At 42.1% G+C, this 24,831-nt stretch overlaps 1 protein-coding gene across 5 annotated transcripts in view; it reads left to right on the forward strand.

Moving 5' to 3' along the window:
- Positions 1–24,831, forward strand: part of LOC126995389 (serine/threonine-protein kinase 26-like) — a 122,917-nt gene that overhangs the window by 82,908 nt on the left and 15,178 nt on the right. For all 5 annotated transcript variants that reach the window (XM_050854904.1, XM_050854902.1, XM_050854905.1 and 2 more), the window contains 3 exons: positions 14,761–14,986; positions 22,428–22,592; positions 24,590–24,747. In XM_050854904.1, the coding sequence (XP_050710861.1) occupies positions 14,761–14,986; positions 22,428–22,592; positions 24,590–24,747 (549 nt within the window). The remainder of the gene's footprint in view (positions 1–14,760; positions 14,987–22,427; positions 22,593–24,589; positions 24,748–24,831) is intronic.

The following is a 24,831-nucleotide window of genomic DNA, read 5'->3' on the forward strand; positions in this document are numbered from 1 at the left end:
CATGGATGAATTGGCTGGTGTTTTTAGTATTTTTTTCTTTCGCTAGAGTTATCTTTTATGTCATTTTTTTCTAATTCAATGTTGTGTTCTGAGTTTTGGCCTTCTACAACATTTCAGTTCATACACACAAAGAAAGACATGGACGAAGTGGCCGATGTTATTTAGTGTTCTCCTTTTTCTCAACAGTTATCTTTCTTTTGTCATTTCTTTTTTTTCTTTTTTTTTTCAATTCAGTGTTGTGTTTCGTGTATCAGAGTTGCGGTCTTCTGCAACTTTCGAGTTCATGGACACGAAGGAAAGACGTATGAAATGGCTTGTATTATTTAGTTTTTTATTTTCCCTACAGTTATCGTTTTTCTTTTTCCATTTCCTTTTTTTTTCCCAATTCAGTGTCGTGTTCCGTGGATCAGAGTTGCGGTTTGATCTCCAGGGAAAATAACTGAGATATTGTTTTATCTTTTTCTTGTATATGTATTTTTTTATAGTCACTTTGCTATTCTTTTTATATTTCCAATTATTTTGAGGAGGCAGTGATGATGATGATGATGATGATTAGTAATAGTTCTGGGGTAATATTCGGGTTGTAAAACATTGGTATATAAGTGTTTATCTATTTATCCATTTATTATTTTTTTGGTCGACTAGTGATGGTGGCAAAGAAGAAATATTTTATGTTGTTTACGATGGTGAATGGTTGCCAATGGAAGTTTTGCGTCCGAAGTTGTTGTTGTTGCTATTGTTGCTGTTGGTAGTGGTGGGGGTGGTGGGGTGTGGGGGGGGGGGGGCGTAAGGATGTTCTTTGGTAATTTAGTTTTCTCCAAGCAAGCATCTGAGGAGCTTGATGCAATTGGCTTTTTCGAAATAACATCAGGCATTGCACTCTCTCTCTCTCTCTCTCTCTCTCTCTCTCTCTCTCTCTCTCTCTCTCTCTCTCTCTCTCTCTCTCTCTCTCTCTCTCTCTCTCTCTCTCTCTCTCTCTCTCTCTCTCTCTTACACACACACACACACACACCAGAGGAAGGAGAGAAAACCAGAGGAGTGGAATGACCAGGAGTGGATGGGTCACGGTCACACACTCCTCCTCCTCCTCCTCCTCCTGCTCCTCCTCCTCCTCTTCCTCCTCCTCCTCTTCCTCCTCCTCCTCTTCGTGCTGACCTCGGGGGCGGCGGGTCACCCTGTTTGCTGGTTTCGGTCAGCGCACACAAGGAACAAAGGGAGTGTGTGTGTGTGTGTGTGTGTGTGTGTGTGTGTGTGTGTGTGTGTGTGTGTGTGTGTGTGTGTGTTTCCTGCGGGGCTTCTAGGCAAACAGGGGTATCGATACGTTCCCCGTAGCGCCCTCGTAATTATTTTTGCTCAGTTCCTTTCTCATCTTTAGAATTATCTTTTATCTTTCATTTCGGCATCTCTCTCTCTCTCTCTCTCTCTCTCTCTCTCTCTCTCTCTCTCTCTCTCTCTCTCTCTCTCTCTCTCTCTCTCTCTCTCTCTCTCTCTCTCTCTCTCTCTCTCTCTCTCTCTCTCTCTCTCTCTCTCTCTCTCTCTCTCTCTCTCTCTCTCTCTCTCTCTCTCTCTCTCTCTCTCTCTCTCTCTCCTCTCTCTCTCTCTCTCTCTCTCTCTCTCTCTCTCTCTCTCTCTCTCTCTCTCTCTCTCTCTCTCTCTCTCTCTCTCTCTCTCTCTCCTCTCTTCAACGTCGTGCCTTTGAGGAGAAAATTGATCAGATAAAGAATCCTTGGCTTAGAATAAGAATGGAGCCCTGATCAAGATTGTGATCCCTCGATGACACTTGCGAGATTTCAATGGCGCCTCTCTCCGAAAGACAATGTAAAATAATCTATAACTACCTTGAGGCCAATCAATCAATCAATCAATCAATCAATCAATCAATCTCTCTCTCTCTCTCTCTCTCTCTCTCTCTCTCTCTCTCTCTCTCTCTCTCTCTCTCTCTCTCTCTCTCTCTCTCTCTCTCTCTCTCTCTATCTATCTATCTATCTATCTATCTCTCGTATGCGTGTGGCTTCAGCATCCGGAGGGCAGCGAGGGGTGGGGGTGTTTCCTGTTGGTGATCAGGTGTCAACGAGGTGAGTCAGACGGCGTGGCAGACCGTGAGACCCCGGCCCTCATTCCCCGCCTTCCTCTCCTACCTGCTTCCTGCTTCTTGTTCCTTCCTTTCTTTGTCTTACCTCACTTGAAACCACTCTTGTTCCTCTTTCGACTCCCTTACTATATCTATCTATCTATCTATCTATCTATCTATATCCTCTACCCCCATTTCCTTCATATCATATCTCCTATTTCTGTAACTTCCTCCTTTTTAACGCTCAGTAACTTTCTCTTGCTTCTCGTGTACCCTCCCTTCTTACCTATCTATCTATCTATCTATCTATCTATATCCTTCTCTACCCCCATTTCCTTCATATCATATCTCCTATTTCTGTAACTTCCTCCTTTTTAACGCTCAGTAACTTTCTCTTGCTTCTCGTGTACCCTCCCTTCTTACCTACTCCTCCCTCCTTCCCCTCATCTGTTCTTCCCTCCTCTTTTTCTAAGCTCTCACTTCTTTCTTCTCTTCTGTGACCTTCCTCTCACCGCCTTGTAACCCTTCCCTCCCTTTCTCCTCTCAAACCCTTCCATCTCTCCCCGCCCCGCGACCCTTGCCTTTTAACTTCCTCCCTCTTCCTTTCTTTCTCTCCTTCCCAACCCGTATCGCCTCTCTCCTCTCACTTCCCTCGCCAACGATCGGGGCTGTTTTGATGGGGAGGAAGGAAAAAAAATGCAGGAGAAAGAGAGGGAGAAAGGAGTGAGGGAAGGAGTTAGTGTGAAAGGTTTGAAGGAAGGGAAGGATGGCTAAAAGGGGGGGCGGGGGCGGTGCGCGACATGGTTTCAATAGCGTGATAAAACAGTGAAGGGATGTTGTGTTGCGTGGAAAGGAAGGCTAGAGAGAAGACAAGGGAGGGCAGAAACAGGGTGGGGGAAGTGGGGAGATGAGCACAGGTGTTGAGTAAAGAGAGGAGGAAGGGGGAGGGGGAGGGGAGGAAAAGCGGAATGAGGGGGAGGTTAGTGAGTCATTGATTGATATGTAAATTCCCGCAGTGTAAAGGTGGGAAGGAAGAAAAGAAAGTGAGAAAAAAAGTTGAAAAGCTAAGCGCTCCACAAGCAGCGCAGCTCCCCGCCAAGGGAGGAGGAGGAGGGAGAGTTTGAGGGAAGGAACAAAAGCTCAGGAATGTTGCCGCTAACTGTACCGCGTCCTACCCAAGGATTCTCTCTCTCTCTCTCTCTCTCTCTCTCTCTCTCTCTCTCTCTCTCTCTCTCTCTCTCTCTCTCTCTCTCTCTCTCTCTCTCTCTCTCTCTCTCTCTCTCTCTCTCTCTCTCTCTCTCTCTCTCTCTCTCTCTCTCTCTCTCTCTCTCTCTCTCTCTCTCTCTCTCTCTCTCTCTCTCTCTCTCTCTCTCTCTCTCTCTCTCTCTCTCTGTCTCTCTCTCTATCTCTATCTATCTGTCTCTCTCTCTCTCTCTCTCTCTCTCTCTCTCTCTCTCTCTCTCTCTCTCTCTCTCTCTCTCTCTCTCTCTCTCTCTCTCTCTCTCTCTATATATATATATATTTGTCACTATCTCCCTCTCTCTAAGGGTTGTTGAAGACTCCCGCCAACTTTCATGTTCTTTCCTTAGTCCTCCATTGTGGCTGCAGCAAGGTAGGCCGGACTCACTCAGGTTGCAATGGCGGCTGTGCTCTCCTGGTATACCCTAGGCAAGGGGCAGGTAGCGGCTGTGCTGTGTGCCCAGCATGGCCCCATGCCCGCCCACTAGTGTTATGTGTCCGACTCCTCTCCTTCCTTCCTTCCTCTCTTTCTTTCCTTTGTAGCTCAGTGGGACAAGCACACGCACACTCCTGCTCGTGTTTGGGAGTGTTAAGTGTGTGTGTGTGTGTGTGTGTGTGTGTGTGTGTGTGTGTGTGTGTGTGTGTGTGTGTAGTTAGACAATGACTCCGTGGCCCGGCCGTACTCTACCCACTCGTGCTCCACAGGCAGGGTTCGTTCAGTACCCGTGCTGCTTTGTACCCTGGCCCGCCTCGCCCCTTGCCCCCTTCGCCTCGCCCTTTGCCCCCTTGCCCTTTGTGCCCATCCCCGCCCTGCCTCGCGAAGGGTACGCCCGCGCTGCCACAGCGGCGGGCCGCGAAGGGTGTGTCCCTTGTAGTCAAGGTCGCCACTCGTTGCAGGAAATAGCTCACCTGCCTCGCCTACGTACCTGCCACCCTTACTGGCGCTGTCTGGGCCTCAGCATGAGCGCAGCAAGATCACTGTCAGCGTAACTTTCGCATGACGTGGGAAGCCTTTATTTTCAGCCTCATTCACTCGAACTAATGCCGTGCTCATCCTCGTATCTTGTCCTCCGCTGGGAAGTAAGTAGCGTCCCCCACCTGCTCACCGGCACAAGTAGGTCGTCGTCGGCAGGGTTTAGCCTCAGCATCGTGCCATACTTCTTCCACCATTTACCAGCCTGCTTTCCATCCATTGCCCTTTCTTCCCGTCCTGTCCGGTCTATTATTGTTCTACTGCAATGGCCTCGTTCTTCCCTCCCATCATCATTAGGTAGAAATTTTCCTTGTCTACACCTGAACCAACACCGCGTTAGCAGCGGCGAAAGCAACAAAAAACAACATCTACGCCCCTTCCCTCTTCCTCAGCCGTGCCATTCCCACCGTTATTCAAACCTCCCAATCTTCGGGCACCACACCCCCTCTCCCTCTTCTCCCCCACCAATACCCTCCCTCCCTAACCTGTATACATATCTTGCCCTCCCTTCCGCCCGTTAGTCCACCTGGTCGCTCCCTCTTCTTAGCGCCCATCTCCACGGCGTATTGCCCTCGCCTTCTCACTCTTCAGGCGAGAACGACAGAGACAGACAAACGGACGCCCCGCCACCCCTCGCAAAAACTGGACGGACTGGCGGCGTCTAACAGTAAGGGACTCGTGGCCATCTGGCTGATTTGGTGGCAGAGGTGCATGATGCCACCGCCGCCGCTACTGATGTTGCTGCCTGTTGGATGGTACCGTTCAAGAGCCCCCGGTGAGGCCCAGGGGGTGGATGGTGTCGAGGGTGGGGTTGGTGAGATGGGGGAAGAGGCTTGCGTGTGGTGGGAAGCAAAACATTGCCTCTTAGTATGCAATGAGTCGGGAGAAGCAACGTGCAAGAGGAGAAGACGAGTGCTCTATTATTGGTGCCAGTATGCAGTGGGGGTGTAGGGTGGGTGATGGTGGTGTTGGTGGTGGTGAGAGAAGACGCAGAATATTAGTTACGTTAGTAGGGCAAAGTGTTCAATTGAATGTGTGATTTACATATTACAACATCCTCAGGAATGCCACAGCTTAGCGTCAGTGGCGTGCAGGGTTAGTGGCGATGGCGGAAAAAGTGGACGCCGTGTGTTGGTAGAAAATGAGGAGAGGAGTGGTGGTGTTAAAGGCCTGGGCTTGCGTGCAGAGAAAGGGTAGGGTCGGGCTGAGTTAACCTGGCGCCGGCTATGGAGGAGGAGGAGGAGAGGAGGAGATAGGGCACGAGGCTCGCCACGCTGGCCGCGGGCTGGGAAAGTTCGTGTCATTGCTAGTGACCGCCTTTTTTTTTTTCTTTTCTTTTTTGCTGGACTCAGACTGGCCCTTGAATAGCCTCATTCCCCCCTCCCCCTCCCTTCGTCCTTGATCTCTCTAACTTCGCCAGTCTCCCTCCCTTCTCCTGCATCACTTGTCCCCGTTTACATTCCCCTCACTTATTTTTATGGTATTATCCACATCCTCACTTCTGTCTACATCTCATATTGCTCAGTCATCAAAACAATTTTTTCGGTATCGTTTCTTCATCCCTCTACCCTCTTTCTTTCTCATTCTTTCTTATTCTTGAGTCATATAACTGCTTTACGTCTTATTTAATAGTTTTCCTCGCCTCTTCAGTCTTCTTCTGGAAAGGACTCACGATTGTGATTCGTTGTTCTGAAAAAGTAAGTAAATAAAGAAATGGAAGGGAAGGAGAGAGAAAGGAAGACTAGGAAGGGGGGAGGGCTGCAGTGTTGACGCCAAGTGTGAAGGAGAAACTAAAAGAACTGAGGGAGGGAGAGGCAAGAAATTCCTGATCAGAAAACACGGAAAAATAGGACATGAATTGATATTAACACCAGAGGGAGGAAGGGTTGACAGGAGCCAGAGGGGAGGGAGAGTATGAGGCATGACAGGAAAGAAGAGAAGCCAAAATAGTGTAGTAAGGAGGGACGTTGATGAATGAGAAGCATGAAGTGGAAGTGAATGGCGGCGAGAGAATGAGGAGCAAGTAGTATGATGGTCGTAACGAAAAACTCGAGCGAAGTGGACTTAACCCAATGTGAGAGAGAGAGAGAGAGAGAGAGAGAGAGAGAGAGAGAGAGAGAGAGAGAGAGAGAGAGAGAGAGAGAGAGAGAGAGCGCATCGTGTGATTTTACCTTTAGGAAGATACCGGTGCGTTCGTGTGTGTGTGTGTGTGTGTGTGTGTGTGTGTGATTTAACTTTCCCTATGCAGACATTACATTTTCCCTTTTAGAGTCTCTCTCTCTCTCTCTCTCTCTCTCTCTCTCTCTCTCTCTCTCTCTCTCTCTCTCTCTCTCTCTCTCTCTCTCTCACACACACACACACACACACACACACACACACACACACACACACACACACACACACACACACACACACACACACACACACACACACACACACACACACACACACACACACACACAAATACACACACAATCCTGCCCATAATCAGAGATAAAGAGAAAGTGAGGAAAGGTATATGGAGAGAGAGAGAGACACACACACACACACACACACACACCGGTCAGCCAGGTGGAGGGAGGCAGGTTCCCAACACAAGTCACGCACGTGGGTGATGGTTCGGCATTTCGGCGACGACATCGACCCGGCCATGCAGGGGTGTGGCTAACTGGTGTAGAGATTTGTGTGCGTGTGCGTGTGCGTGTGCGTGTGCGTGTATTGAAAGTGGGTAAGTAGGTAGGTAGAAAGGTAGATGAACATTTATAAATAGATAGGTAAGTAGGTGCACCTGGGCATGCATTCAAATTGTCTGATTAGTAAGGAACAAGAATAAATGATAACATGGCAGTATCAGAGTCCGATTTCTGACCTTGCCTGGCGGGGGAGTGGCAATCCAGCATAAACAGGTTACAAGCAGAGACGAGGAAAGCCATTAGCTGCTGGAAATAATGATTCACCACGTTTATCTCATTGCTCACTTTAATGTTTATGCTGACTGTATAAACCACTTGTACTACTGCTCTAGAATAATTACTACTACTACTACTACTACTACTACTACTACTACTGGTGCTTTTGCCGCCGACACAATCACCACAATAACGTATCATTCTTTAAATTTGACTCCAACAGCCAGCCCTCCTTTACCGCGTTAAGTAAGGAAGGCATAATTATTTTCCCTTACGCTGCACGGTTTCCACTTTTCTCAATTATCCTTAACGAGGCGGCGGCAGGGCCAGAGCGCCTTACTGCATGCAATCTTTTCCCTCTTGCAGTGACTGTGGTTCATGGAGATGTGTGTGTGTGTGTGTGTGTGTGTGTGTGTGTGTGTGTGTGTGTGTGTGTATGCGCGCCAGATATTTTTAATTCCTCCTAATCTGGAAAGCCATTAGGCGAGTCACCCGTATAAGCTACGAGTCATGCACGAGAGAGAGAGAGAGAGAGAGAGAGAGAGAGAGAGAGAGAGAGAGAGAGAGAGAGAGAGAGAGAGAGAGAGAGAGTGAGTTTAGTGACAATGTATCTTGAAATTGTTCGTGATTATTTTTGTGAAAAATAAGTAAATAGTAGACAGTAGGCTGATCAGACGATCTGTAAAGATCCGTAGATGTGCATTTTTTGTCTGATGATTATGACTGCATTTTTCTAGACTTCTGGAATTTTTCCATTCATGAGACTGAAACGTTTTGATAGTTTTTCGACTGCAATTTCTCTGACGTCCTTTATAATATTTACATTGATACCACTTTCCCTAGGAGCTTTCCTTCTGTTGATACTTCAGTGCTTTTATAATATAACCTTTCGTTAGTGTCGGAATATGTTGAATATGATTTTTACTTCATTCTGGGGCCGAGTCTGAGTGATATAGTTCACTATCGGACCTTCCAGTTACCTTCATTATTTCGTTCTTGTTGTACGCGAGTTCGTCGTATGGTGTTCGTATGACATACATCTGTTTTTTTCCATATAAGTTTCATATTGATAGTTTAATAACCGGAAACTGAAAGTAGCGCTTCATTTTTTCCCCATGTTAAACTCTCTCACTTTCTCATTTTTCTTGTATTTTATTTATATTTATATCTGCTTTAATTTTGCCTGGTTGATTGCCATTTCATTTTTTTCTGCGCTTTTCCATAAGTTCAATTTCTGAACAAGATTGGAGTGATTTAGTTTTCCTGTTTAATCTCCTTCAATTGTAATTTTTCTCGAGTTTTAGCGAAGCATTCGTCAATTATTTCAATGACTATCTTCATCGTTGTTAAAGGGTGCATGTCTGTTTTGGATATTGACTGCAAATTAGTTTATTTCTGTTACAGAACTTCATTAGGTTTGTATTTTTTTATCTTCAAGTTGATCTTGATTTCGCATCTATTCCTTCCCGTGGCCACCACAACACTTGCCTTGTTGACCGTTACATTCTTTATTATGTCCCGCCGGTTAGTGAGGCCATGGCCGATCTCATTTGTTTACCTCAAAAAGATTTCGGTTCACCTTTTTTTTTTTTGTATAAAAAATATTACTTTCCGATGATAATTTTCTGCAAACTCCACCAGGACTTGTCCTCTCATTTCGTGAATCGATGCCCTACCGCAGCTTCAACTACTTATTCGTCCACCCCTCCTAACTTAAGCAATGAAATCAATAATAATCATAATATAATCATGATTTGGAAAAAAAAAATGGTTTCCAGGAGGTTTGAATTTATTTTGAAAATATTGTATATGGTAATCAAGATCTACGGTATATAGACCTTGATGACAATAAAAGCAATTGGTTAAGTAGAAAATGAGATATCGGTGTGTGAATAATACCAGTTCTTACCCAATTGTCATCGTCTTATTACAGTTATTATTCATTTGCAAAACAAATGATACCTTAAAACACTCAAATGAACTTAAAAAAACTATCAAATGGAAGAAAAAAAATTGGAAGCGGCAATAAAGGAAATATTTACCAAACTGCAGTATAGTTGGCTGGCACGCTCGGCTCAACAGAGAGGTTTCGGGTTCGATTCGAGGGCGAAATGGAAGTGGATAGTCAGTCTCCTTTAATTAATCCGCGGCCCCTGTCCACCCAGCAGTGAATGTGTACCGCATATCAGTTAGGGGATATGTCCCACTTTCCCGGTGTGTGGGGGTGTAATGTCAAGTTCTAGCTGTACCAAACACATTCGGGCAAGGAACTGACTGCCGATCGCGAGTCCACTGCATGGTCAGACCATAGTGAATAACACGTGCACATACAGGAGAGAGTAACTGGCGTCAGGAGCACGAGAATCGGAGAAAGGTGAAGTGGTGTGTTGAGGAAGGGAGTAGATTATAAAGCAAGAGAAGGAAATTTTGTAAACCCAGACCGTAATGTCACTATCATGTTTTCTTCATGGCATCGACGACGGCGCCGCGGCCGATGGTGGTGGTTGTTGTTTTAGTAATGGCAGTAATCAAAGTAAAGTTCCTGCATAAGTGTTAATAAAGGAAGTAGTGTTTGTTAACAATTGCGTTAGCGAGATGATGTTGTTTCCCGTTTGGCAAGTGAAATTTTCGAAAAACACCAACATATTTTACCACTTCAAGATGAGGGATTGATGGTTTTCAAAATGTGTGTGGGGGAGGGGCAGTTGTGCGTGCGTGTGTGTGTGTGTGTGTGTGTGTGTGTGTGTGTGTGTGTGTGTGTTGCAGTGGGGTGGGGGCTAGAGTGATTTCGGCGACCTGTCGTCTGTTAATAGTTGGTTTGATGAAGAGAGAGAGAGAGAGAGAGAGAGAGACTCTCTCTCTCTCTCTCTTTCTCTCTCAGGCCTTGACTCCTGACCCGGCAGTAATTGACTATCATAATGCCTCGCCTCGTTTTCCCCTCACATGGGTCTTTATAATATTACTTCACCTCACCCTTCCCTCCTTTCCTCTATTCACCTCCACTATTATAATACGCACTTAGCCTCTTCAAGACCTCCACTCCTGCTGGGTCTTCTCGCCCTATAATCCAATCCCTTCCTTTTCACTTTGATCTTACTGTAGTAATGTCCTTTTTTGCTCTTCTCCAAAATACTTTCCTAACCCAAATCCCTTTTTATATTACCTTTATATATTAGGATAGGTTAGCAGTCACAAATTAGGACCCACGGAAATTTGAATTTGTTTCAAGTTTCTTACTATTGAATTTATGTACAACATTAGTTAAGAAGGGAATGATGGAAGATTCTCTCTCTCTCTCTCTCTCTCTCTCTCTCTCTCTCTCTCTCTCTCTCTCTCTCTCTCTCTCTCTCGAACCGGGGTCCTCCAGGACAATGCACCCACTGCTTCCCGTGGTATTGGACTGCTCTATGTGCCAGGCAAGGTGCTTGGCCATCCACTGCTGTACAGATTCACAGCTAGCTGCTTAAGTTGCAGAGGTCTGAACAGCCAGGGTTTTAGTCAACACCTGACCGTGCGCTAGCACTTCACGTACTGGTGAACTTGAGTATTGACAGGGGATGCTTTAGGCACTTATAATCTCAAGTAGGCCTTTGAATCAGTGGACCAAATTCATTGTGGAGAATCTCTTGGCAATATCAGGGTCATAGATCTCATTTTTGCTGATGATACAGTAATATATGCCAAGTCATCTGAGGTTCAGGTGATGGTTCTGGATGCACTGCATGAGGAGGCAAAGCCAGTGGGACTTCATGCCTCCCAGTGCAGTATCAAGGTACAGGTGTTTGGATATTTACTGGATGACATTTTTATTTATTTTTTATTTATTTTTATTTATTTTTATTTTTTTTACGTCTTGGCCTATTGCGCGGGTAGGCTTCTTCCCGGTGGATCCTGATAGTCGGTCCAAGGCGTCTTCCCGGTGGGTCCTCATGGTCAGCCCAGCCCGTTCTGGCGCAAGCGAGTGTTTTATAGTGGCGCCATCTTGCATTGGGTCATGCTGCCCTCCCGGAGCTCATCTTTAATCCTAGAATCTTGAGTCCGGGTTGATAGGTGGTCTTCTGGACAGCATGTGGGTAGTTTTAAGCCACTCGGCGGCAGCTGATAAATCACAGCTTGGTGGCACCGGTCGGGGATTGAACTCGCGTCCTCCTGAACGCGGGGCCGTCTTGCTATCCGTTCAGCCACCGCCTACCCGGCGAAAGTGCATTGTATTGATGCTGTGGTGAGGATATTGAGATCCTGAAAACTTCCTCATATGTATCCTGGTAGAGTAGTGCAGAACAAATGCAAGTCATGTCAAGAAGCCCCTTAGATTGGTTTGGTCCACGATGTTTTGGACTCTCAGCCCAAGTGTACAGCGTTGTTGATAGCTGGGCAGAAGGATATAGATTGGGTCTTAAGGTTAGAACATGCGATTTTCGAAAAAGAGCAAATTGAACCCTTAGACGGCTGCAATCATTCTAAATATGTGGAGACGTATAGAACATAATAATAACACTTATCAATGACAATATTGAATATATAGATTTGATGACTTATGCAATATATTAAAAACTTCAATATATTAAAAACTTCTCATTTGAATAACTCTGGTGTTTTTTGGATCTGGTCTTTGAAAATAATACACTTTGTAGATACCATTAACATAAACAATTTGTACAAAAACAAATGATTTCTGGAAATTTCCTTACGATATATATATATATATATATATATATATATATATATATATATATATATATATATATATATATATATATATATATATATATATATATATATATATATATATATATATATATATATATATTTAAGTTTAGCTAAAATTCTCTAGGTAAGCCTTCACACTCATCATAGAACTATCTCTTTATTACAAATTCTTGTATAAATACTCCATATTATGATGCTCTTTAAAATTTGTTAAAAGCTTTATAAACAAAAAAGTTATTCAAAAAAGTATAACGTTCATCCCCCTAAAAAACACATTTTGAGAAAATCAAACTTAAAGTTTAGCTGCGATCTGACCATATTTACGCCTAGTATATCAATATTCAAAATACATCTAATGGTGCATTTCAAGTAGATTTTAATGCTGTTTGAGTTTTAAAGATCAGATAATAACTAAAGGAAATAGTAACGTTAGGTGCACATCAAGTGAGTGGTACTAGTTGCCGTCAGTTTTATTCAAGCTTCAAATATTTGCGTTATTGGTATTTATCAATTTTCGATGACTGATTATTTTTTCACAGACACTTCCTCACTACCTTGCGGTGGTCTGCAACGTGCGTTTTTTTTTTTTATATCGTCGGAGTATCCCCGGTAGGCCTAATTCACACTTATTGCACTTTCTATGCAAAAAGTCTTCTCAACTATCGCATAGCAATTGTCAATTTCCTGAGGCGGTTCCAAATTGCTTTCGAGCAATGTTTTCCTCATTTCTGCGTGGGAGGAGGAATATGGTAGAGTGGGTGGAGGAGAAGGAGGATGGGCTGGGGAGGAGGAGGAGGAGGAGGGAGACGCTTGAACATTACTCAAGTGTTGTGTTTTCCACCTGTTTCACTACTACTACGTCTTCTATAAACTCACTAACCCACCTCAACTTATCCAAAAACTTGGATTCCTACGCCGCATTTTGATGGTAAAGCATTGATAAGAGATGCGTGGCCTCGTCCCCTCTATTCAAAGCTCGTCACTCTCGTACTCGGTGCGCGCTGCCTCAAGGCCGCTCCCTGTATTCAAACAAATGTCGTAATATGGCAACATTCATCAAGTAGCATTTAAAAGATCCGGGCAATCAGTGGTTTAAGTGCCCGCTATTGCTGTAATATCTTGCGTCTGGACGTTCCGAGGATGTATCTCTCCTGTTGCCAAAAACTATTTTTCCATATTTTCTTCATATTTATGCTCGCTGAATCGTATGTACTTGCCTTAAAGTTGCTTGTTCTCCCTGTCTTACTCCATGGCTTGACATGGGCATTAAATAGTGACTTCCAGAGGCAAATTAATGCATTTCTTGATAAATTTCTCTCTCTGTCTGTATTTCCTTCTACCTATGACTTGACCTCTTTCAAGTGAGGAGTATCAAGACATTTCGCCATCCAAAATTGACCTCTCTTTTGGCCACTCTTCTCTATTTCCTTTTAAAGGAACAGTTCTTAGCAGGCTTTTTTTGTTTTCATTTGTTTTTGCCCTTGAACTGCTTCCTTTACTATAATAAAAGACTAAATCTAGACCTAGCACTGCATAGGTCATGAATGTCAATCTATATGGGCATGTGCCATGCTACCCAGGAGTCAACCCTGCTCACCCAATTGTATATGTAAGAGACAAATCTGTGTGGAGGTCAAGGAGGTGCCCCAATGCTTGTGGTTTGACTGGATGGGCTGAGAAACCCTGTTTATATACAGCTTCATAGAACATTCCAGAAATTACAAGACCAGATTAGATGCTTATAAACAGCTACCACTAAACTAGACTTTTCTAGAATGATCTTAAACAATCAAGAAACTATGAAAATAATCTACTTACTACTTCAGGAAAGTTTTTGATGCCATAACTGGATGATATTATGAAACTACAGGGATAATCTAGACAAATTTCGGAAAGTTTCACAATAATATGGCAACTGGACTGCAACTGCACCGTAGAGGCACACAGACTTATTTGGGATGAGAAACTGCCCAATGTGTATGCTTAGAGAATATCTAAATGTGAAAAGGTATTTTTGTCAGAGAGTTGGTTTAGACTTAGAAGTAGATCATGAGTCAAATTTGTTGAATTACTATTTAAGGGCAATTGATGGGGGTACAGGAGAGTAAGTGAATGTGTGTACCGAGACATTGAAAAAGCATTTGATAAAGCCCTCCATAAGTAATTAAAGCTGAAGTCAAAACATAAGGGGGATTTTCTTGGATAGGAGTGGATGAGGGATTTCCTGAGAGGCCGACAGATGAGTGCAGTAATAAAAAACAGGATGTCAGGTTGGAGGGAAACAAAGCCATAGAGTAGAAAGAGTGCCCAACTTTGTCATGAGATTTGATTGACAGATGTGGTGCAGTGACTGTCACCTAATTATCACACAGTGACTAACATTTAAGGGAAAAAAATATAAAATAAATGAAAACAAAAATAAAAATGTTTTGAGATATAGATAGGTTTATTAATATGAACTCCAACTGTACTGGGAAAAAAAAAAAAAAAAAAAAAACATGTGCTACAGTTAACTTTGAAAAAAGGCCTTTTAGTTTCATACCATACAACATATCTATACACTTTTGTATATCTCCATGGAATAATGTATATTTCATTGTCATATAATATAATATAATATAATATAATATAATATAATATAATATAATATAATATAATATAATATATATATATATATATATATATATATATATATATATATATATATATATATATATATATATATATATATATATATATTATAATATAATATTATATTATATTATATCAGTTGGAACGGAAGTTAGGTTCCATATACCTATTTATTTATTTATGTATTAATGAAATAGTGACTAACTTCTCTTCTCCTCCCCCAACAGAAGGTGGACCCAGAGCTGATCTTCACCAAGCAGGAGAGGATTGGGAAGGGGTCGTTTGGAGAGGTCTTCAAGGGGGTGGACAAGCGGACAACACAGGTGGTGGCCATCAAGATCATAGACTTGGAGGAGGCTGAGGATGAGATTGAAGACATTCAACAGGAGATTATGGTGCTCTCCCAGTGTGACTCCCCCTATGTCACCAAGTACTATGGCTCCTACCTCAAAGGTTAGTGAGAAAGTATGAATGTACGGGGAAAATTAACTCATTCTCAAGTATGAAATTAAGCAAACAAGTTCCCGCTCTCTCTATTGTCTTCCAACTTAGTCAGATTCAATTTCTCTTAACCTCTACTCAAAGGACACTTGTGAACCAATTCGGTTTCAGCTCTTTGAATCCTAGTTGTGACATACGGGAAAAGAGGTACGCTCGCACTGTCCCATTTCCGTATCCACTCTTATCCAATTTTTCCTTAAAATCATGAATGTTTCTTGCACAAACCACCTCCTCCTCCAGTCTATTCCATAGCTCAGTGCTTCTGTTTGGGAAGCTAAACGTTTTCACATCTCTCCTACATGTGGTCGCCTTCAACTTCTTTCCATGTCCTCTTGTTTCTCTCTCATTCTACACACACAGGTCCTCTCCGTCCAAATGCTCCACTCCGCTCGCAACCCTGTTCACCGCTATCAGGTCTCCTCTTTCTCTTATTCTCTCTAGGGTTGTGAGCCCCATGCTATTGAGTCTCTCCTCATAAGTCCAATCTCTAAGTTCCAGTACCATCTTAGTTGCCACTCTCTGCACTCTTTCCAACTTCCTAATGTTCTTCTTTTTGTGAGGAGACCAGACCACTGCTGCATACTCCAACCTTGGCCTTATCATTGTAACTATTATTTTCTTCATCATCTCTTCATCTAAGTACACAAATGCTGTCCTTATGTTCCTTAGCAAATTCAGAGTTTGTCCCGTTATCCTGTTGATGTGTTTGTCCAGTGACAATGTTTTCTGAGACAGTCACTCCCAAATCTTTTTCCTCTACTCCTCTGCATATTATCTCACTTCCCATCTTATAATCATATTCACATCTACCACTCCTACCAAACTCCATTTTTTTACATTTCCCAAGGTTGAACTCCATCTGCCATGTACCACTCCACTCCCATATTCTGCAATGCCTCACAGTCCTTCACATTATTTACTCATCTTAATAGCTTTGCATCATCTACAAACAAACTCGCATGCTGGACACTCCGTCCACCATATCATTTATATAAACAGCAAACATTATTGGTCCCAACACCGAACTTTGCGGGACTCCACTCATCACAGGGCACCAGTTGGAAATCCAGTCCCTGATTATCATCCTCATTTCTCTGTTTGTTAGGAAGTCCTCCAGCCACTTAATCAGTCCATTACCCACTCCACCCCTATTTTTCATTTTCCAAGTTAGTTGTTTGTGCGGTACTTTGTTGAATGCCATTTTCTTCTCTTCTAATCTTTGTATATTCATTCCTTGCTTGTTTGAAATCATTCCACGAGTTGATTCTTCTTTGTCTCCTCCATCCCTTGCAAGCTTCCTCCTTCCTCTTTTTAGCTGCCGTGCATCTTTTGTTAGACCACTCCCTTTTACCGACATCCCTTTTGGTTACCTTGGGGACCTATCAATTTTTGGCTTCCTTGTATAGCTTTAAAAACTCCTCCCACTTATCCTGTGTTCTCTTGGCTTTGTACAGCTCACTCCAATTTGCATTTTCAAAATAAGTTCTCATGCTAACAAAGTCTGCCTTACAGTAGTTGTTTCTCCCAATTTTGTGATCCTCTTTTCGGTCAATCGTTCTTTTCTGTTACTTCAAATTCCACAACCACATGGTCACTTTGCTATTGGACAATCTACTTTAAGATTTTCTATTATTTCCGGCTCCTTGCTAAATACCAGATCTAGTCTTGATGCCTCGCCTTCTTTCCTGAATCTGGTATATTCCTTAATCCACTGAGTCAGCACATGTTCCATTGCCATTTGCAGGAGTCTTCCTCCCCACGACTCTTCTGCTCCCTGCATCTGCCAGTCCTCCCATTCTACCTTCTTGCAGTTGAAATCACCCATTATAATTATTCTCTCACACTCTCTCAACATTCCATCCAGGCAACTCACTGTGTCTTGTATCATTTGTTCGTATTCTCAGACCTTCCATGCACTTGTTCTTAGTGGCACATACCCTACTACATACTGCCTCCTTCATCCTTCAGCACCCAAAATTTTCACTTTCAATGCCTCTGCAAAGCCTTCACCATTGATCACCTCCTCCACCCTAATGCCTTTCTTTACCATCAACATAACACCTCCTCCCTGTATTACCTTTCTGTCTCTCCTCCATATGTTGTATGCACCTTCTCCAATCTCCACCACCTCAATAGGCGCACCTGACAATCACCAAATAAGGGGTACAAACCTGGTGGAGGGACTTTTTTGGCAGCCATAGCCGGTAACGGGCTAAAGCGTAGCCTATCCAGATATTTTGTTTTTATTTATTAATGATCCACGAGACATCCTGGAGTTAAATCAAAGTATGTGCTTATCTTTGTATTCATTCATACACACACTGGTAATATTTCTGTGGTGTCTGATTCACTTGTTTGAGTGAAATTATATTGTGAAAAACAGTCACATATTCGTGTCACTAGTAAAAATGAAACTAGTAATGAAAGTTTTGCCACCATGAAATATACACAAATAGATAAATATGAAAGCTCACGAAGTCACAATAAGTGACATCACCTGCTTTGCACAGTAAAAGTATGCTATTTGTGGTATCTGACACCTGCAAAATGGCGTACAGGCTGGCTCGGGCCTGCGGGCTACAGCCTCAACGTTGCCAGATTGTCGTACTCAGCCGATTATATTTCCCGACTTCCTACCCCCAAACTGTCTTCTGGGCTCCAATAACGAAACTAATTTATAGTTATCGTTAAAAGAGTTAGATGCTGATGTTTCTTGCCAATAGTTAGGCGTCAGAAACCGGTAAATACTGTGCTCTGAGTACGATGACCTGGTGACGGTGGCTATACGTATTTTCATATTATTGTTCTGTTGTTTATTCAATGTTCTGTTCAAGAAAAAGAATACCCATAATTTTAGTTAGTTTTTGGTTATAAGGATACTTTACGAAATACAATTATAACACTACCTTCTACTAGTTAGGAAACGTACTGAATCCTGGATCGGCTACGGAATGTCAGGTGCTCCTATTGGGTCACACAACTTAGTTTCCGTCAGCCCCACAATATCAGGTTCTTTGTCTCTCAAATAGTCATTAAACTCTATCCACGATGAAACTATTCCATTAATATTCGTATATGACACTTTCTACCCTTCCTCCTTTTCTGTTAGTTTCATTCCCTCTTCCTCTTGACCCTATAAACCACTTTCTCACTTTCATATCCATTACTCTCCAAAAAAACTCCTTCCCTTCTTCTGATCTCTTTTCATTTAAATCACGAACCTCACCTCTAAGTTCATTCAACTTATCTCTCTCTTGTTCATTCAGATCTTTTCTCAGCCACATCTTTTTGGTGTCTTCTTCTCCTGCTAGCTTCCAAGCTCCTGCCAGGACCTCTTCTGCTTTGCTCTGTGCCTTAAATTGTATCCTAATTGGCCTATCTCTTTCACCATTGTATTTTCCAATCCTATGACAGCTATCTATTTCTTTCGCCAGGTCTCTTCCCTCTTCTTGTTACCCTCTGCACGACCTTCTTCACTACATCTCTCAAGTTGTTTTCCCTCGCAGATTTGCTTGGGGTCTTCTCCTTTACACCGAACACAATGACACTCTTCTTTTTCTCAACCGTGCCTCTTACCAGTTCTTCATTTTCTTTGATTACTTTCACCACCTTCTCAGCCATCTTCTCCTCCAACTGCTCCTCCACAATCGCCTTAACCCTTTCATTGCTAAACACTCGCAGCGAGCACTAGCGTAACTTGCCGGTGGTGCTAAACTCTCACTGCGAGCTCCAGTAGCACTCAAATTTCCCGTGTATGAGAGTGTTCTAACACTATTTTTCACACCACAGCATTGCCAATGCAGTGGTTTTTCCACGAAATTTGGTGGAAAATCATATCAGCCTAGCTCAGAAAATCTACGGACGAGCAATTGGTGGATGTTGTTGTCCAATATAGCGGCATTTTTGCATATCTTCACGTATCACGTAACTGATATTTTGACCAAATAGTTGTAAATTTTGCAGTTAGCAATATTGCCCTGCCATCACCCCATCATCAAAAGATCTAATTCAGTAGTTGCCCTACGGCTGACTGTCGCTCACGTGTAAATGTACGTCTTCACAGGCAACACCCCCTGAACGTGCCTGTACATTCGCAGGAGAGGCTTACATTACCAAATCTTATAGATTTTGGCCTCCTCTTTCCAATGGTGTTTTTGTTTTTTAGCTGTGATGAATAGTTTTTGAGATGCAGAGGTTAAAAGAGTGAGCACTAGCGTCACTTGCAGGTGGTGCTAAAAGCTTGCTGCAAGCGCCAGTTGCACTCACAGCAAAAAACACCCCCTGAAGCTTACATAACCGAATCTTATAGATCTTGACCTCCTCTTTCCAATGGTGTTTTTGTTTTTTAGCTGTGATGAATAGTTTTTGAGATGCAGAGGTTAAAAGAGTGAGCACTAGCGTCACTTGCAGGTGGTGCTAAAAGCTTGCTGCAAGCGCCAGTTGCACTCACAGCAAAAAACACCCCCTGAAGCTTACATAACCGAATCTTATAGATCTTGACCTCCTCTTTCCAATGGTGTTTTTGTTTTGTAGCTGTGATGAATAGTTTTTGAGATACAGCGGTTAAAAGAGATCCCCTTCCCCTGCTGGGGTGCCCGAGCGCGCCTGAGGAGATAGTCTCGTTGTAAGTGCTTAGCAAGGAAAGGGTTACAGCTCTGCACACTCCCACTTTACATCATCTCTCCACCACTGTCAATTTTTTGTTCCAAATTCTTAACTCTTTGCTCCACTTCCACTTTTTCATCCTTTCGCTTCTCCTCCCACTTATTCTGCTTTTTATTCAACTTTTCCACTGAATCCATGCTTTCCTTTATCCCTTCAGAGCATTTTGTCAACTCTGTGTGTGTGTGTGTGTGTGTGTGTGTGTGTGTGTGTGTGTGTGTGTGTGTGTGTGCAATAATAATGATAATAATAATAGTAATAATAATAATAATAATAATAATAATAATAATAATAATAATAATAATAATAATAATAATAATAATAATAATATTAATAAATCTATAAATAATGCAGGCATGCAAGATCATTTTAGGCATTGCTTATCACACTTTTGACAATGCTCTGACCACCCTGAGCCTGCTGAGACTCGTAACAGGCACCAGGATGCCCTCAGAAAGTTCGGTGAGGACCTGCTGCTCCACCCTCACCACTGCCACCTGCTACTTCCTGATGTGCCTCCCCCCTCCCGCTTCAACATGCATAATAGCAAACTCAAGACACTTCAGTGCGTTGTGCACTGACCGCTACAAATGAAGTGCAGTGCCAGTGAGGATCATCATCGTCATCATTTCATCGACGCCTGCTCCTGGGAGCTCCCACCAGGGGATGGCCATGGCAGAAAAGCTTCCAACTTTCTCTATCCAAACACTTGCCTGCTCAAAGTTTCTCAAAGATCTTTCCCCCCTCTCCCTAACATACTCTTGCACCCTATCCCTCCATTTCACTGGAGGTCGTCCTCTAGCATTCCCTCCCTTCTGGTCATCTTACTCTCCTCCATTCGCTCCTTGTGGCCAAACCACTTTAAAGTCTGTCGCTTCACTTCTTCCACCACTCCACACTTCTTCCCTTCACCCCTGTGACACATTCCAAAATGCTCGTACACACTTTCATTACTCATTCCATCCATTCTACTCACACCACAAGCACTCCTCAAATAACTAATTTCCACTGCCTGCACTCTAGACCTCTGACTTTCATTCCAGGCCCACGTTTCACTTGCATATGTGAGGGTTGGTACTATTATTGTATTTCTCAAATCTCTCTTTACCTCCATGATCACACTTCTGCGATTCATGATTCGTCCCAAAGACCCTACCACCCTTCTTCCTTGCAATGCCCTTTCTCTTATCTCTCCCTCCGTACCACCATGCTTACACATAACTGATCCAAGGTACTTAAACTTGTTGATCTCCATTTCTTCACCATTTAAAATTATTTTGCATTCTTTTTCACATTCAATTCCCACTCTATATGGGCATACAAAATCTAAAACCTCACTTCTACTTCGCTCACAAACCATCACTTTACTTTTGTTGACATTTACTTTCGGCTTTCTCCTGTTACAGACACTTTCAAAAACACTGACCAAATTTTGTAGGTCACTTTCATTTTCTGCAATGAGCACCGTGTCATCAGCAAACTGTATCGAATTCAGTACCCACTTCCTTCCCTCATTGAACATTCTTACTCCAACTTCTCCAACTTTGCCCTTCATTTCTCTAATAACACCATCCATATAAATATGGTGATATGGCCAGTGAGGGTGCACATGATAAACAATGTCTAGCCCTGTCAACTCAAAGGGCTGTGTACTGTCAGAGAGGAATTTTCTTTCCTTCAATCTGGATGCCAACAGTTCGGCAGAGGATTTTGACAAGCCGAGATCGCGAACTAGATCATTTAGCTCCTTTTGGGAATAAGGATGTGGAGCATCATCGTCAAGAACCACTTCTTCATTTTCTTCAACACTGGAGGAATCTTCGTCACTAATGTCAGGAAGTTCTCCAAAGACAGGTACTGGAATTTCATCGCAATGAGCTACAAGATCAGGACACTTGAGACTGCTCCGGTTCTTTTTGTTGATCCCAGTCAAATCAATAACGCAGTAGCAGCGGTCAGTGCCATGGTTTGTCGGCTCCCTCCAAACCATGGGAATTCCAAGCCTAAGACAACTCTTCTTGCCCTTGGTCCAACGACGCAGATACTCGGTGCATGTCTTGCATGCCATGTGTAGCGCCCAAGCTTTATTCTGGTCACCAAGTTTCATACCAAAATAAGCATGGTAAGCACGCTTTATGAAACTTGTGACTGGATTCCTGTTAGGAACAACTGTGTATTTGCCGCAGATGTAGCAGAATACATCAGGCTTATTTTTGCAAAATCTTCTGAACAAATCCATTTCATTCTCCTGCAAAAGAAAAATACCAGTTAGTAAAAAATTGGTGGATGTAAACTCCTCAAAATTTGTTTATTTAAAGAAATAAGAAAGAATTTTGCCTCATATAAATAGAAGGTACCTGTACGTGTAAATAAAAAAAAAAAATAAATAAATAAAAAAATAAAAAAATCATGTGGCGATACATAAAAAAGTTGACCTGATTGAGCAAAGCCAGTGTGATTTTTGGATTCAGCACATCAAAATTGTCCTAAATCAGCTAAAAAAACTTTGATGATAAATTTGTTGTTGGCCAGTGTTATCAGTAAAGTTTCAGCCTAATGGCTGCCAAAGTTTAATAAAATTATTATTATTATTATTAATATTAGTCTGTGTGTGTGTGTGTGTGTGTGTGTGTGTGTGTGTGTGTGTTTTCACATGCACATGTGTGTATGCCTGCGGGAGCAAGAGGTTATTGGAGATAGATGTGATATTATGTTTGTGTGTGTCTTTTAGGCACTAAACTATGGATCATCATGGAGTACCTGGGAGGAGGGTCTGCCTTAGACCTAATGAAGGCAGGAAGTTTTGAGGAGATGCACATAGCAGTCATTCTAAGAGAGGTGATCAAGGGACTCGACTACCTTCATTCTGAGAGGAAGCTCCACAGGGATATCAAGGGTGAGTAACATTGTCAGTTTTATTTAGGGGAATGGTTACAATGAAGTGACATAGGATTAAAATGTTCTTATTTCATAGGGAAACCAGTGAAAAAACATATTAAAACTTGATAATAAAATATATATATATGATCAGACTTAAAGAGCTAAACCTCATGGTTGAAATGCTTCTGACCACATAGAGAACATATGTTAATTGTACCAGTGTATACATATAAGTAAATAACATTGACAGAGTGTGTGTGGCCCTGTGAGTTGGACTCTCTCAGATTGTAAATCTCCCTAGGTCCAGGAGAAATGTCTTTTACTTGAAATGTGGTTGCATTTTTTCACAGCTCTATGGTGAACTTTGCACTGTCAAACAGAGGCAGGGTACAATTGTAAAGATGCTTTATGCCCTCTTGCCACTCAGTATTCATTCACTTTAATGAAACCTCTTTTCTAAGGCAAGTTTTAAGAGGGCTTGCACAAAGGGAACTAAGTAGTCTTTAGATTAGAAGCTAAGTGGTTCATATGTTTGTACAAGTCATCTATAAAGAGTCTGGTTTGAATAAGTACGGTACATATTCCAGACTTTAGTGATATATAGGCAAAAAGGCTACATTTCTGCTAACAGGATGGATTCTCTTTAAAACTGCCCTTAAAGTTGCTGGATAAGATGCAGTGCCTATTGGGAATAAAAAATGTTAGCTTGAATGTAATATATATATATATATATATATATATATATATATATATATATATATATATATATATATATATATATATATATATATATATATATATATATATATATATATATATATATTGTGTGTGTGTGTGTGTGTTGGGTTTCTAATGGGGTATATTCAGAGTTGCCAGCCAATGGGCGTCACTACTGACTACATCTTTGGGCCCATGAAGCTTGAACTATTCTTTCAATTATCATAGATTACTTGTGTTTTTCTGGGACTTGTAACAGTTACACTTCCAATAAAATGAGTGATACTATTGCTAATAAAAATGTAATTGATCATTCTCATTTTACTAATTGGTAAAAGAGAAAATAAATGACTATTGGAAGCTTCTTATTAAAAATCTTTCTTGCATGAAAAACCTGTAAAATCAAGCAGAAGTGGACATACTAAAAAATTATGTTTATACTACAATATTTGCTGAGTTTGCTTAAGGTGTATCAGTCTTGCCTTTGATGAAATTTATCAAAAACATTTTAGGGCATTTAGCAACTCGACAGAAGCCTTAGCATTCAATGTTTGGGCCTCCGTGAAGTCACTGGCTTCTGCTTCCAGTATGTTGCACTCTGCCCTCAAATGAATGCTGGTTTTTGTATGGGGTGGACCAAGACCTTGAGTGGACGCCTATTGCTACCAGGAGGGTGGGCAGGTCAAAGGTGATGATGTTTAAGGCCAGGAGCTGAGGGTAGAGTGTAACACTGGAAGTGGAAGCCAGTGTCCCCCACAGAAATCAAACAATGGATGCTACGGGTTCTGGCGAGTTGCTAAATGCCTTAATGTTTTTGATAAATTTTGTTGAAGGCTAGACTGATACACCCAAAGCTGATGCTCTGCAAATATTGCCATATAAACAGATTTTTCTTTTAAAAAGTTCAATTTTGCTTGATTTTGCTGGGCTTTCATGCAAGAAAGATTTTTGATAAGTTGAAGCTTCCAATAGTCAATTCTTTTCTCTCATTTACCAATAAACAAAACAACGAGAATAATCAACTACATTTTTATTAACAATATTATCACTCTTATTGTATTAAGGTGTTACAATTGTTACAAGTCCCAGATAAACACAGGTAATTTATAATAATTGAAAAGATAGTTCAAGCTTCTTGGTCACAAAGATGTAGTCAGTGGTGACATCTGGAAAGGATGAATATACCCCATTAGGATTGAAGGTAAACTTTATTATCACCATGAGACTTGTCCAACCTCAATAAAGTTGCATATAAATTCATGTAAGTTTCTCATAATCATTTATCTGTGTCTTCAGCGGCCAATGTCTTGCTCAGTGAGATGGGAGATGTCAAACTGGCTGACTTTGGTGTAGCAGGACAGCTGACCAACACCACCAGCAAAAGGAACACTTTTGTCGGCACACCTTTCTGGATGGCACCTGAAGTCATCAAACAGTCAGCTTATGACTCCAAGGTGATTATAATTTGTTTATCAGTGCTGTTTTAGGCCAAGGCTTTGTAGGTTTATTGTGATAGTAAATTTTATAGAATAAATAAA

Source organism: Eriocheir sinensis, chromosome 8 (assembly GCF_024679095.1).
Source record: "Eriocheir sinensis breed Jianghai 21 chromosome 8, ASM2467909v1, whole genome shotgun sequence".
In the NCBI taxonomy this organism is placed as follows: domain Eukaryota; kingdom Metazoa; phylum Arthropoda; class Malacostraca; order Decapoda; family Varunidae; genus Eriocheir; species Eriocheir sinensis.